At 36.3% G+C, this 14,790-nt stretch overlaps 1 protein-coding gene across 1 annotated transcript in view; it reads left to right on the top strand.

Annotated features, from left to right (window-relative positions):
- WDFY4 (WDFY family member 4) overlaps nucleotides 1-14,790 on the top strand; it is a 268,014-nt gene that overhangs the window by 19,899 nt on the left and 233,325 nt on the right. Inside the window, exons 6-11 of the mRNA XM_069067249.1 lie at nucleotides 813-1,003; nucleotides 1,767-1,919; nucleotides 4,735-4,808; nucleotides 5,763-5,924; nucleotides 8,199-8,290; nucleotides 10,470-10,569. Of these exons, the coding sequence (XP_068923350.1) occupies nucleotides 813-1,003; nucleotides 1,767-1,919; nucleotides 4,735-4,808; nucleotides 5,763-5,924; nucleotides 8,199-8,290; nucleotides 10,470-10,569 (772 nt within the window). The remainder of the gene's footprint in view (nucleotides 1-812; nucleotides 1,004-1,766; nucleotides 1,920-4,734; nucleotides 4,809-5,762; nucleotides 5,925-8,198; nucleotides 8,291-10,469; nucleotides 10,570-14,790) is intronic.

Raw genomic sequence — 14,790 nt, 5'->3', positions numbered from 1 at the left:
TTGATTATTTTTAAAAAATGGTGTCAGTTCATGAGATACTACATCAGAGGAGGTAAAAAGCTAGCATTGAAGCTAGGAAGATCTGGGTTCAAGTCCTGCCTTTGATCTACATTGACTATGTGATGCTGGGCAAGTCACTTAATTCCACATCATGCCAGAAAACTCTCCAAAGTTTTAAACTGCAAAGCATGTGCTGATATGTGTTGGTGGAGGGAGTTTCTTCATCTGGTAGTTTCCTATTGAGTCCCTATCCCTTCATTCTCAGTGACCTCAAGCTCCTATAAACCCTCATTGTAATGAAGAAACATAGTTAATCAACACAAAATAACACATTGGCCATGGATAACACTACATGACTCATTTTGCATTTGCCAAGAAGAGGGAAAGGCATCTTATTGCCCACCCTCTGGTCAGTCCATATTGCTGACCCAGGTTCTTCATGGGTATTCTGAAATGTATAGAAGTTTCAAAGAAACATTTGGATTTGATTCAAGCAAAAATTTCCAAAACTTAGAGCAATCCCAGCGTGGATTGGATTGCCTTGGGAAATGCCAGTCTTTACTTAAAATTTTCAAGTAGAGACTGAGTGGCCTGAATTGTTGGGTATATTGCAGAAGGGAATCATTATTCATGTACAGGTTTGACTAAATGGGTGCCAAAGTCCTTCCTAATTCTTCAGATTCTGTGATTCTATGAGTATCATCTTTGCAAAAAAATTTTTTTATAAGCTTCTTTGGCTCATTAGGTCACTAGATAATTTTTAATGGCACTGAAGTAGAAAGTGATTACCTGAGGCCTTGGATTTTCCTTAGGGGTAAGAGTGTTCCACTCCAGCCCTGCTGCCAACAGCCTGAACTTCATTGGTGGACCTGCCATTCTCCTTGGAATGATTTCACTGGCTACAGATGACCATACCATGTATGCTGCCATTAAGGTCCTCCACTCTGTCCTGAGTAGCAGCACCATGTGTGACAACCTCATGAAACACATCCATGGATACCAGGTAATAAATCACCAAGGTTTCCCCCAGAAGCCAAAGGGGATATTTTAAAGTGCCCTCTTGGCTGTGTGAAAAAGAGGGGACTCATTTTGGTGGTTACTCAAATCTGGCTTTCACATGGATGAAGGATGAATGAATGAATGAGAGAGTGAGTGAATGAATGAATGAAAATATTAAGCAATTACTCCATACAAAGTACTGTGGTAAGTAGTGAAGATACAAATAGAAAAACAAGACACTCCCTATCTTAAGGGGCTCCCATTCTAATAGGGGGAGACCACACATATAGAATGTCTTATCTGCAAGTCAGATGGACAAGGCTTTTGGTGCTTAAGGTGAAACAGGAAAGATAGTAACATGTCTTCTTTAGTGTCATTTCCTTTAACAAAAGTACCTCTCTTTTTTATGTTGACCCATTTGACCATGCCAGAGATTTTAAAGGAATGAATGAAGCTTCTAAGCTATGGTAGCCTGCATAACTTAGAGAAAAATGAGCTTACGTTTAATTCAGTGTGTTTGTAATAGAAGTATCCCAAGGAAGTGCACAGTATACATTGGTACATCAATGATGAATTACCATCTTTATGTAGTGGTTGCCTTCCTCAGCTCAGTTTACAAGTTTTGAGCAAAATATCCTCAGAGGCAGTTCTATGTGGAATGGCCACAGATTGTGTGTGTACAGAAAGGCATAAAGAAAAAAAGGAGAAAAAATAAGGAAAAATGTATTTATTGATAATTGAACCTTGTTATATGAACATTCTTTCAGATATTGACATTGCTCCTCAAGAAGAAGATGAAATTGTTGAACAACAGAATTTTCCAGCTGATTCTCTCTGTTGCTGGCACTGTTGAGCTGGGCTTTGGATCCCCAGCTATCACAAACCTTGGCATATTCCAGCACATTCTCTGCAATTTTGAGGTAAATCAGGGGAAGAAATTTCCTGTTGAAAATGTTGCTATGGCAAAAAGAAATAGTGAGAAGAGAGCAGGAAGATGCTAACAATGGATGGTGTTAGTACAAAAATAATTTGAAATTTGGCAAATACTTAAAAATATTAATATTTAATAAATACTTGGAAAAATATTGTAGATTCATGGTTTCATAGACAATACTGTTTTTTATATCTATTGATGATTGTTAAGTTTGTGATAAATAATACAGGTTGTCCTAAAAGTCTTTGTAAAGTTTATGCTTTAATAAGGTCAACAGCGACTGGATGAAATTATTTTCCTCATCCAGTGATCCCCAGCTACCCTCAATTCCTACCATGTAAGATGGATCCTGAAGAATATGCTGGTATGCGGGGTGGCCAGGTAGCACAGCGAGTAACAGCACCAGCTCCAGTGTCAGGATGACCTGGGGATCAAATCCGGGCTCATATACTTAGCACCCACCGAGAAACACCTGGCTGTGTAACCTTGAGCAAGTTACTTAATCGCGATTGCTTACAAAAAAAAAAAAGAATATGCTAGTATGATAGTTATGGGGCAATTACAATAATAAAAATCACATGGATTTGTAGCACTAGCAACATATTCTCACTCTTTCCTCTTGCCCTCTTTCCTCCAATTAATAAGGCATGGTAATTCCACCACATTTTAATTGAGAGAAATTACTATACCACATCCATGACAGCTTCCTTTTACATTTCTTTAAAATTTTGCTTCTTACCACTCTAAGAATTTTTTGGATTTAATAAGTAAATGCTTATTAAGCACCTATTATGTTCCCAAAACTGGGCTAAATACTGGGGATAAAAAAAAGCAAAAGACAGTCCTTGCCCTTAAAGCGTTTATAATCTAATGGGGGAGATGACAAAGTGGATCATCACATAGAAAGCAAGCTACATACAAGATAGATAGGAATAAATAATAGAGGAAAGGCACTAGAATTAAGAGGAATTGGGAAAAGCTTCTAGTAAAGAATGAAATTGTAGTTGAGGCTTCAAGGAAGGAAGAGAGGTCAATAGTCAGTGGAGGGGGGAGTCTGACACTTCAATTCTCTAATACTGTAATGAATCTGTATAGATTGCCAAATTGGATTACCTTTGTTTTGTCAGTGTTTTAGATATGAGCAGGGAAAAGATTGCTCTAAGAGGAACTTTGGGAGGGGGCAGGGACAGGGAGGAGAAATGGGACGTGGAAGAGACCTAACACCAGGTTGTCTACTCTGTCCCATAGAGACCAATTATACTTTGCTTTTTTTGTGAACTGAAGTAATCTAAATGATATCCATAGTGGTACCCAAGTGATACTTCAAGGATTTCAATTCATTTTATAGATCTGTTTGTGTTTCTAGCAGCTCGGTGGGGTGGGTTGATTTACGATTGCCAAGATTTATTAACAATTTATAGATGGAAAAACTAACACAAAGAGAAGGAAGTTGTTAGTTCACAGGCACACAAGAGATAGTGATGAAGATGATAGTAGGGCCAAAGGTCCTTGGCCTTTCCATCATCTGTCAGCTCACTGTCCCTTTATTTTCTGGGTTACTTATCTGATCTAGTCATTTGGTGCTTTAAACAGCCCAACAAATTAAGTACAAAAGATTACTTTTGATACATGAATTCCCACTTTGAAGTTTTACTGATGCTTTTTGCATTTATCCTACAATCATTTAACCTTACTACCCCTTCACAAACATAGACATGGAATACTCTTTTATAACAAACAAAAACATTTCAGAAATCCAAGAGACACAGTGACCATATCTAACAAGATTCTTCATCTACAATCCCTTCCTTGCCTCCTTTCATCCCTCTCCTTTAAGAAAAGAAACATATTTCACCTTCAGTTCTCCTGCATCAAAGTGGATCATCACAGTTAATCTTCATGACGTTACTTTTTAGTGTAGTTTTTATTTACATCATTGTGCATTTTGCTCTTCTCTGTTCCTGCTCATCTTGCTCTATATGAGATCCCATACTGCATAAAAATTCTTCCCACATGTTTCCTGAGTTCTTCATATTTGTCATTTTTATGGCACCATAATATTCTATCACATCCCTATCTCGCACTTTGTTTAGCCATTCCCCAATTGACGGATGCCCATTTTTTTTTAGTTCTTTGTAGCTAAGAAAAAGAAAAGGTGTTATGAATATTTGTATAGATAGGGAGACCTTTCTTTTTTGACTATGACTTTCCTGGGTTATAAACACAATAGTAAGATCACTCAGTCAAAGAGTATGATCAGCTCAATCCTTAGTGTATTTCTTATAGAGTTTCTAATTTGTGACTAATGGAATTCCAAGAAATTTTGTAGGTTTCCTCCGTCCACCCTATTCCTTATGTAATGCCAAGCATGAGCAGCTTACCAAAGGACTGCTGCTGTGAACAACCTTCAAGGTTCTGATTACACAGCATAGTGAACTCTCCATTTATTCAGTAACAAATTAAGGCAAAACATTCACAGAAAATAAAAATACTGCATTCACCATGTCACAACTTAGCACTAAAATGGCCATGTAGTTTTCATCAAAGTGGTCAATTAGTTTTAAACAAAGTACATTCATTTAATAACTCGATCACGTAGTAAGTCCTCAATTCAATCACAAAGTAAAAGGTTAAAGTTCTCTTTTAAACAAGGTGCATTCATTCAGTCAATCACAAAGTCCACCCCTAGGTCACATTGTCTTAATCTCGTGCGTTGTGAATATTGCCTTGTTGTTACACCCCATATCAAAATATGTTTCAATAAAGCATTATGTTTCAAAGTGTATTTTTCTGTCTTTTAGCTTTGGATGAACACATCAGAAAATCTAGACATTGCCCTCTTTTCTCATCTCATAGAAATTTTTCAATCACCAAGGTAGGTTATCCAATGAGAACTTCTGCCTTCCTACAACTTCAACTTTAGTCACCGATTACAATAAGAGTTATCAGGAGGAAATAAGTAATTTCCAGGAAAATAAAGAATGTCAGCATCCCCATTGTGTTTAATGATCAAAGAGAAATTTGCTAACCCTATTGTGCAACTGTGACTTTAATCCCATTGGCTAACTCAGGCTGTGGAGGCATTTTATTATATGTAGAACCAGTCATGTTGTAGGATGTCAGCTCCTTATACCTTACTGCCTTTTACCCCCTTTTGCTTCTATGGCAAATTCAAGCAAAGGGGAAAAAGAGAAGAGTGAGTCTAGTCACTGATTTTTATTTCTATTTTCTTTTTTTAAAATGGAATTTGTAGGGGAAGTTGTTTTCTTAGAGGGAGAACATTTTATGGGAAATTGCATTTATGAACATTCTGAAAAAAAAAGATGTGAACACTAGAATTATTTTTAAATTTTGACTTTAAGATAATATGAACTTATTCACTTTGTGGTTTCAAAAGGATGAGCAAGGCATTCACTCAGACAAACTCACTGAAGAATGCTGGCAGTTTCTAGGCCATTGGCAAAGTGGTGTTAGAGATCACGTACATGTCTAATGCCTTTGTTCTGAGCTTTATGTGATCTACATTTGTTTCCACTGATGCACAGATTTAAAAGTCAATAATTAGGGCTTTTGTTTGAACTCTCTAAAACGTGGCAGTTTCCGGGGGTGGAAAGGAAGAAGTAGAGGAGTGTCCCAGTGCAGACTTTGGTTTTTGATAACAGACACATATTCAATGAACGTCTGACATTGTTTTGAGAGGTTGCCAAGAAATCATCAGGAGTCAAAGGTCCACAGAACAAGCAGAGTCTGCAAACCTTTTTAGCAGAAATGCAGCAAATTTGGCTCTTTCCAGTAAATGCTTTTACTGTCTCTTTGCCTTTCTCACCAGGGAAGGGGCCCGGAATGCTGAAATTGCTCACAGATTACAACTGATTCCTAGGCTGGTCTTCCTCTTTAATGACCCCATTCTCAGTCCCACCAAGATCGCCACCATCACTTCCATTCTGGGTCATTTGCTGAAGAGACATTTCAACACCCAGGATGTCATTAGGTAACAATAATAATATTATTGTAGAAACATCATTAACAATTAAATAGAACTTTAATGTTCATTATATACCAACATTATATGATCTCATTTTCACCTCCCAACAGTTATGTGTATTAGCTACTACAGGCATTATGAATGGGTTAACATTTAATCATTTTAGTCACTTGACAATATAAATTAAACCAACTTACCCTTTGTTTGACAGTAAGATTCCATTTTTGAAGAACTTAAATGAACAGAAACTTCCTAGTTATTTAAATTATTGATTAATTAGTTCAAAATTATGATTAAATGAGAGTTGAGGTTATTAACTGGTATTGTGAACATTCATATTTTTTGTTTTGTTTACCTGATTTTGGAATTCCCAGAATTTCCAGAGTCCTATATGATCCTTGTTCCTATACCCATTTCCATGGTCACCATTTTTAGCACGAGCATCAGTCTTTTCTGCAGAATCATTTTCCATCTCACATTCTGCTTTAGATAGTGCCAAACTTTGCATTGCTGCCATGGATGATTTCCCACTTTACTTGGAATATTTAAAATACAAGTGAAAGAAAGGGCGAGAAAACGACTATGTACTGGAAAGTCAAAAAGCAATTCTTGTTCTTGAGGAGCTCACAGTCTAATGGAGAAAAGCCTGTCAATGCCCAAAGTAAATAGCTAGCCATTGACTCTACTCACAGAATAGTCATTCTCCAAGTTGGCCAGCAACAAAGCTGTCGTTCCTCATTGGTTCACTCTTGTATCCTCCTTCCTAACTTCTAGTGCAAGCTTGTCAGCTTTATTATGCTTCATTTTCCACTCACATAAGCAGCCATGTTAGTAGTGACTCAGTAGATTCATTTTGCTACATGAAGCAGTGTTATAAGATTTCAGCTTTAATGGGTTAATAACACAAGTATCGTTAATAGGAATGTTCTTTGCATTTCCCATCTTACCAATGGGAAAATTACATTAATTAACTTCTACTACTTATTTATCCAGTAGTATCAGAGGCAGGGTTTGAACTCAAGTCTTCCTGACTCCATATTCAGTTCTCTGTTCTCTGGTTCTGAGGGAGCATTTGTGAATTAGAAGCATCTTTGATGCAAAAAGATAGACATACTGTAGTTCTTTCCTTATTTAAGATAATATCACCTTTCCTTCAGATAATAAAGAATTAAATTTGACTCTTATTTATGAGTTCTGCAGACATGGGGACAAATGTCACTGGATACTAAATGTGACAGTATGAGTTCAGCCCCAACAAAAGGGTTGATCATGGAAATATAGATTAACAACTAAAAGGATATTAGCATTCATCTAGTACAATTCCTTCATTTTAAAAATAAGGAAACCAGGACCCAGGGAGATTGAATGATTTGGCTAAGATCACACAGCTAATGAGTCGAAAAGGTCTTGAACTCAGGTCACTCTAATGATAAATCTTATGGTCTATACTGTGCTGCCTCTGATAATATTTTATGATTATGATAACAATGATAATAGTAACTAACATTTAAATAGTGATTTAAGGTTTGTAGGGGCGGCTAGGTGGCGCAGTTAGTAAAGCGCTGGCCCCGGAGTCAGGAGGACCCAAGTTCGGTTCTGGCCTCAGACACTTAATATCCACACAAAAAAACTAGCCGTGTAACCTTGGGCAAGTTGCTTAACCCCAATTGCCCTCCAAAAAGGCAAAAAAAAAAGTTTGTAAGTTGCATCTATTACCTCATTTGATCCTCAAAACAACCCATTGTTAAATGCATTTTACAGTTGGAGAAACTGAAGCGAAGAGAGGTTAAAGTTCAGATCATTCAGCTAATCAGTGTCTAAGGTAGCATTTGAATTCAGACCTCCCTCCTTGAAATCTATCACTATTTTCTAAACTACCTAGCATATAGGTAACTATTATGTCCTTACTGTACTCTTGAAACAAAGAAATAATTATTTTATACCACAAATGACAGAATAATATTGATTTTCCAATAAATCCTTGATATGGTTCCCAATGTAAATTACTGACCTATCCACACCAAGGTGGGCAAAATTTATGATTGTATTCTGCTCTTCTTAGATTTGTTCCCTTTGCCTACCCTAGACAATCAACATTTGGTTAATGCTTTCTTCAAAATTACTGTCTGATTTTTCATATTCTAATTATAAAAAGGAGACCCCAAGTTACACATGAGTTGAACCTGGGCAGAAAATATTCATGTTATGCCCAGAAAAGATGCACTTCAATGACATTTCTTACTTCCTTCTTCCCCTGACCCTCCTTTTGTTTCCTTACAGGATTGGATTATTTGTTGTCTATACTCTAAAACCTTCTTCAGTAAATGAAAAACAGATTATCATGGACAAGAACTTGGACTCCTCTGTGGAAGGTAAGAAGACTTTCTTTAGTGCTGGTTTATGGTGTTATAAAAGTGTCTAAAAGAGAATATCCAATATTTATTCTCACAATTTCCCTAAAATACTTATCTTCAGAGGGAGGACCAACATGATACAATAGTAAGAGTACCTGGGTTTAAATCTTGCTTATGGTCCTTACCACCTGTGTGAACTTAAAGTCACTGCAGTAGTAGCAGTTTCCTCTTCTGTAAAATAACGAAACTGGACTATCTGGCCACTAACAATCATTTATTAAGTGACTTCTATGGACTAGGCACAGTGCCTTCTAGCTCTGAATCTATGATTCTATAATGTGGGTTTAAATCTCAGATATGATACTTCCCACCTTTGTGTTCTTAAACAAGTTAACTAACTTGGCCTCAATTTCTCCATTTGTAAAATGAGGGGCTTAGTGTAGATGAACTCTGAGATCACTTCTATTCTTTACTCCATGGTCAAATGTGTCTATAAACAAAGAAACACAAGCTATGGAAGATTAATATTTTTCACAAATTAAAGATAATAATGACTTCAGCTTGTCTGAAGTCCCTTTTGACTCTAATATACATCTATATAATCTATATATTATACATTATGTATATATTATATGAACACGTGTTATATTTTTATGCTTTGTAGTACCATTTTTTAGTATAGTGCTTTACAATCTTTAATATTTTCTCATATGTGTATATGTACACATATACATATAACATAGATTTTTATAATATATAGCATGTTATATTTTATATAGCATATATACTAATTTTCTCCACCTTAGACAAAGAAATAGAAACTCTGAACTAAGTGATTTACTATTGCCAATGATTTGTCTATGATCACGTAGCTAAGAAAAGTGTTTGAAACAATAATCCAACCCAGGTCTTCTGACTACAAGACCAGCCCTCTATTTATACCTCAGACTGCCTTTCTGAATATTGGCTTATCAGCTATAATTTGCAGTTTCATAGTTTCAAGAAATTGATACTTGAAACAGGACATATAGCAAGCTGATTCAATCTGCCATTTTTACCCACTAAGTTAAATATTATTTATTAAGTAAAATGAGGACCTGAAAAGTGAAACGAATTGCCCAAGATCTCTCCTTCCTTCCTTCCTTCCTTCCTTCCTTCCTTCCTTCCTTCCTTCTCTCTGTCTCTGTCTGTCTCTGTTTCTGAATCTCTCTCTCACACACACATAAACATGGTACCTGCAAACATACCCACTACCCCATATGGCAGAGCTGAGATTTAAACTTGAATTGGTCCTCTATTTTTACATACAAGAATCAAATGAGTGTTTTTCCACAAGACAAATATTTAACATCTTCTCTTAAATACTTTTTTTGGTCAGAAAGTTCATCTTAATATCTAACTTATTTTACTTCTGTTATACTTTCAATACAATGTCTTTCTTTCTATCCCTAGTGAATATATAGATAAACTGGTTGCTAACTCAATTAAAAAAATTTTTTCCCATACTGTGTTTGAAGATTCAATTTAATTCTACATATATTTTGTTAAGTACCTTTGTTAAGTACCAATGCCAGGCATTGTAGTTGGGGAAATAAAAACAAAAATAAAGCAATGCTTGCCCTCAAGGGCCTTATGTTCTAGTAGAAGGGGGGAGTACAACATGTATATGGATGACTAGATGTAAATTATATGGAAAGTATTTTAAAAGAGTCAGAGCACTAAGAATTGGAAGGAATCAAGGAAAGCTCCTAGTAGGAGGTGACACCTAAGGTGAGCTTTGAATAAAGTCATGGATTCTTTGAAGGAGAGAGGAGGAAAAAGTGCATTCCAGAGCAGAGACTCCACCCTTCTATGGAAAGGAGTGGTGGGAAAAATAAAAAGAAAATATTTAGGGAACAGCTAAATGTCCAGTTTGACAGGAATAGAGAGGGCATGAATGTGAATAATAGGAAATAAGACTGGAAAAGAAGGTAGGAACCACGCTGTGGAAGACTTTAAATAATCTTTTCCAAATTGGCTTGCTGTAGCAGTTTCTTTGTGACAACTTCAGATATGTGTCCTGAAAGGGAATGAAGGGGTACCTTCCAAATTCACAGATAAGACCCTCCTATCTCCACCTGTCTCCCTTTCTTACTTGTTTATTGAAGCCTGCGTTCTGATATCTTACTTTGGTTTCTTCTCTTTTCCACGTTTATAGCCGGAAGCCAAACATCTGGCAGGATGATCTGGCTCAGAAACCAGTTACTCGAGATGCTGCTGGATGTAAGCTGTTCCAACAAATTTCATCTGTCCTCAGAGTAAGTAGCAGTGTGTTGGGTGATCCAGCATGTGGCTAATTCATACACGGAACAGTAAAAAGACATTTCCCTTAATGAAAAGATTGCCATTTCTGCTACATATTTCTAGCACTGTCAGTAGGAAAATTACAGTTTCCCAACAGGCTAATCCAGACCTTGCCCTAAGATGTTCTAAAAATTGAGGAAGAAGAAAATTTGGTATATTTGCAATAAACCCTTTTATCTTCCTTTATTATTCTTAAACCCCACTTGAATGGTTGTTATTCCTTTTGATTTCATCTGTGTAGGGGAACATTTGATGCAAAATTTCTTTTACCTGTCTAGATTGTTTCCTGATCAGCTACACAGAATCTTTGAAAGTTGCCTGGGACACCAAGAGATTATGTGACTTGGCTGAGGTGATACAGGCAGATTTTGTTGGGGGGAGGGAGTCCCAGGTTTCCTTGCCTCTGAGACCAGTTCCCTATCTACTAGACTACATGACCTCATAGTTGAGTTCCTTGACACCCTTGTTTGTTGCCTTTCTTTGTGTAACCAGCACATAACACAATGGCTGGCATATGGTAGGCACTTAAGAAATGCTTGTAGAGGGGGCAGCTAGGTAGTGCTGTGAATAGAATACTGGCTCTGGAGTCAGGAGGACCTGAGTTTAAATTTGGCCTCAGACGCTTGACTTAGTTGTGTGACCTTGGACAAGCCACTTAGTTCCAATTGCCTTGCCTTCCTCCCTAAGAAAAAGAAATGCTTGTTGACTTTGCTCAGCTCATTATCTCACATAACCTCTCTAGAGGGCAGTTAGGTGGCAAAGTAGATAGAGTGCCAGGCCTCCGGTCAGGAAGACTCATCTTCCAGAATTCAAATATAGCCTCAGACACTTACTAGCTGGGTGACCCTGGGCAAGTCATTTAACTATTTTCCCCAGTTACCTCATCTGCAAAATGAACTGAGAAAGGAAATGGGTTCACTAAGTAATGGGTTTGAAGATATAGACAAGCATCATCTGATCCAGAGCCAGTTTAAGCCGACCCAAGTCCAGGGAAGTATAGAAATATTGTTCTGTTTCTTAGAAGATAGCATTCTTTCTGGTTGGATTGTAGAATCACTTTCCCCCTCTGAATATCTCTTTCCAGAGGTAATAACACTCCCTAAAGAAAAAAAAACATCTTGAATTGTGATATGGAATTGGGTTGATATTTCCAAATTCCTGACAAGCAGTCTTGTGCTAGTTTATAGTTAATTACTATACTCTCAATACTTTTCAAATTATAATAATGTTGAATTAAAAATAAAAAAATAATCTTTGCCAAGAAAAGACCAAATGGGTTCATAAAGAGTCAGTCATGACTGAAAAGACTGAACAATCTCTCTAGATGTCATTTTTCTTATCTACAAGATGATGGAGTTGGTCTAAATGTTGTCTAAGATCCCTTCCACCATCTCTAAATCCTTTAATTCAAAATTTTAAAAAATAGTAGCCTTTTTATAAAGTACTCAGTATTCAATGGAAAGAAAACTGAAAAACCTGGTAAATTCACCATAAAAACTTTGTATCTGTCAAAGGAACATGTGCAAAGTCTTGCTTACTGTGTGGAAATGTGAGTCTCAGAAAGAGTCCAAGATCCAGTCATTGTCTTCAACTGGTACTTGATAAATCTTTCAAGTACAACATTCATTCTGCCACTCTTCCTGTCTCATAAATATGATAAAATAGCATTACCAAGTAATTTTTTGAGGCAATCAGGGTTAAGTGACTTGCCCAGGGTCACAGAGGTAGAAAGTTTCTGAGGCTGGATTTGGTTTCGGGTATTCTTGGCTCTAGGGCTGGTTTTCTATCCACTTTTCCACCTGATCGTCCCTCTTGCAAGTAGATTTTAATCTATCGATACATAAGTATTTTAATTCATGAAGTTTTCCTCCGTTCCACTTTTATCACTGATGTCATTGTAATCAGAGCCTATAACATTGTATGCCTTTCCCTTCTCTGCAATCAGTGACTCCACTATTCCAGTGAGCTAAATTCCTTGCTTTTCCCCATACAAGGCTTGTTCACTCTCTTCTGTGATTATGATATGGGTCAATGATTCTCCAAATGTGGTCCATGGAAGCCTGGGCTCCCTGAGAGTCTTTCATGTATTCCATAAAGTCACAATTATTTCCATAATGACACAAAGATATTTTAATTTTTTATGGTAAAATATCAATAGAACTAATTCACATAAGCAAAAGCTATTGGGGAGAGGGAGTTCTCAATAATTTTGATAGTGTAAAGGGATCTTGAGAACAAAAAGTTTGAGAACTTAAGGAATGAGAGGGGCACAGGACTCAGAGTCAAAGTGCACAGGGTTCCAATTATGATGCTTCTACTTAGAATCATAGAATTTGGAGATGGAAGAGACCTTTACATCATGTAGACCAACTCCATGACTTTGTGGATGAGGAAACTGAGGCACAAAGAGGTTGTGATCCTTTGCATATATTACATATAGTAGTACTAATGAGGCACTTGAAACCACCTTAACTGCCTCTGCCTCATTGCCTAAAAGAAGAGTTTGCTGTGCTAGACACTCTTTTTACTGCATTTTCTTACATAAATCTTATAAGCCTGAACTTCCTCATTTGTGAGATGAGAGTAATCGACAGCTATGTAGAGGTGTAAGCTTCACAGATCCTTAATGTGCATGATATACTCACCAAAAGCAGTGGGATGTAAGGGTGATGGGCTACTTTTTTTTTAAATGAACTTTGATTTAATTGTACTGTTCAATTGAATCCATGCTATCTTTTTTATCTAAAGCTGCTTATAAAATTTTCATTATTTATTTATTTTTATCATTCACTTAAAAAATTGATTCTGAATTCTCTCCCTCCCACCTCTTCTCTACCCATTGTGAAGACAAGAAATAGGATATCAGTTATACATGTGAAATCATGCAAAACATATTTCCATATTAGTCATATTGCAAAAAATCCAACAAGAAGAAAAATAAAGTTAAAAAATATGCTGCAATCTGCACTCAGATTCCATTTCTTCTTTCTCTGGAGGTACATAGCATTTTTCATCATAAATCCATTAGGATTGTCTGGGATCATTGGATTACTCAAAATAATTAAGTCATTCACAGTTGATCATCCTCACAGTATTGCTCTCACTGTATACAATATCCTCCTGGTTCTGCTCAACATGGTGGGGGTTTATATATCTTCCCAGGTTTTCCTGAAAACATCCTGCTCATAATTTCTTATAGCATATTAATATTTGATCACAATCATATATCAAATATATCTATATACTTGTGCAGCCATTACCCAACAGAGGGGATGTCCTCTAATTTCTAATTCTTTGCCAACCAGAAAAGAGCTCTTATAACTATTTTTGTACTTTTTTTTCATCTCTGGAATACAGACCTAGTAGTTTATTGCTGGGTCAAAGGGTATACACAGTTTTATTCCCTTTTGGTCATGGAAAAATATCTTCCCGATTTATGGATAAGAGACAAGTATGATCAAATAAGAGATAGAGAAGATAATGGGAAGTAAAATAGAAACTTTTTATTACATGAACTTGAAAAACATTTGCACAAAAAGAACTAATGCAACCAAAAATTAGAAGGAAAACCGGAAACTGGGCAGAGGGTGGATTTGCAACGTTTCTCATTCCTTTTAATTTAATATAATCAAAATTATTCATTTTGCATTTCATTATGTTTTGTATCTCTTGTTTGGTCATAAATGCTTCCCTTATCCACAGGTCTGAAAGATAAAATTTTCTATGCTCCCCTAATTTGCTTATGACATCACCCTTTATGTATAAATTATGTTGTATTTTGACCCTATCATAATATACAGTATGAGATATTGTACCTAGTTTCTACCAAACTACTTTCTAGTTTTCCCAGCAATTTTTCAAATTGTTTAGTTCTTACCTCAAAAGCTTAGATGTTTGGGTTTATCAAACACTAGATTACTATTGTCATTTACTACGTCTGTATTGTGTACATAATCTATTCCGCTGATCCATTCTTTTTTTTTATCCAGTACCAGATTGTTTTGATGATTACCACTTTCTAATACAGTTTGAGATCTGATATTGTTACACCGCCTTTCTTCACATTTTTCCATTGATTCCATTTATATATTTGACTTTTTGGTCATCCAGATGAATTATGATTTTTTCTAGCTCTATAAAATATTTGGCTAGTTTGATTAGTATGACACTGAATA

Source organism: Petaurus breviceps, unplaced genomic scaffold (genome assembly GCF_028583685.1).
Source record: "Petaurus breviceps papuanus isolate PSGF00001 unplaced genomic scaffold, PetGlider_PUasm1.0 90740, whole genome shotgun sequence".
In the NCBI taxonomy this organism is placed as follows: Eukaryota; Metazoa; Chordata; class Mammalia; order Diprotodontia; family Petauridae; genus Petaurus; species Petaurus breviceps.
This window is presented reverse-complemented; position numbering and strand designations above follow the sequence as displayed.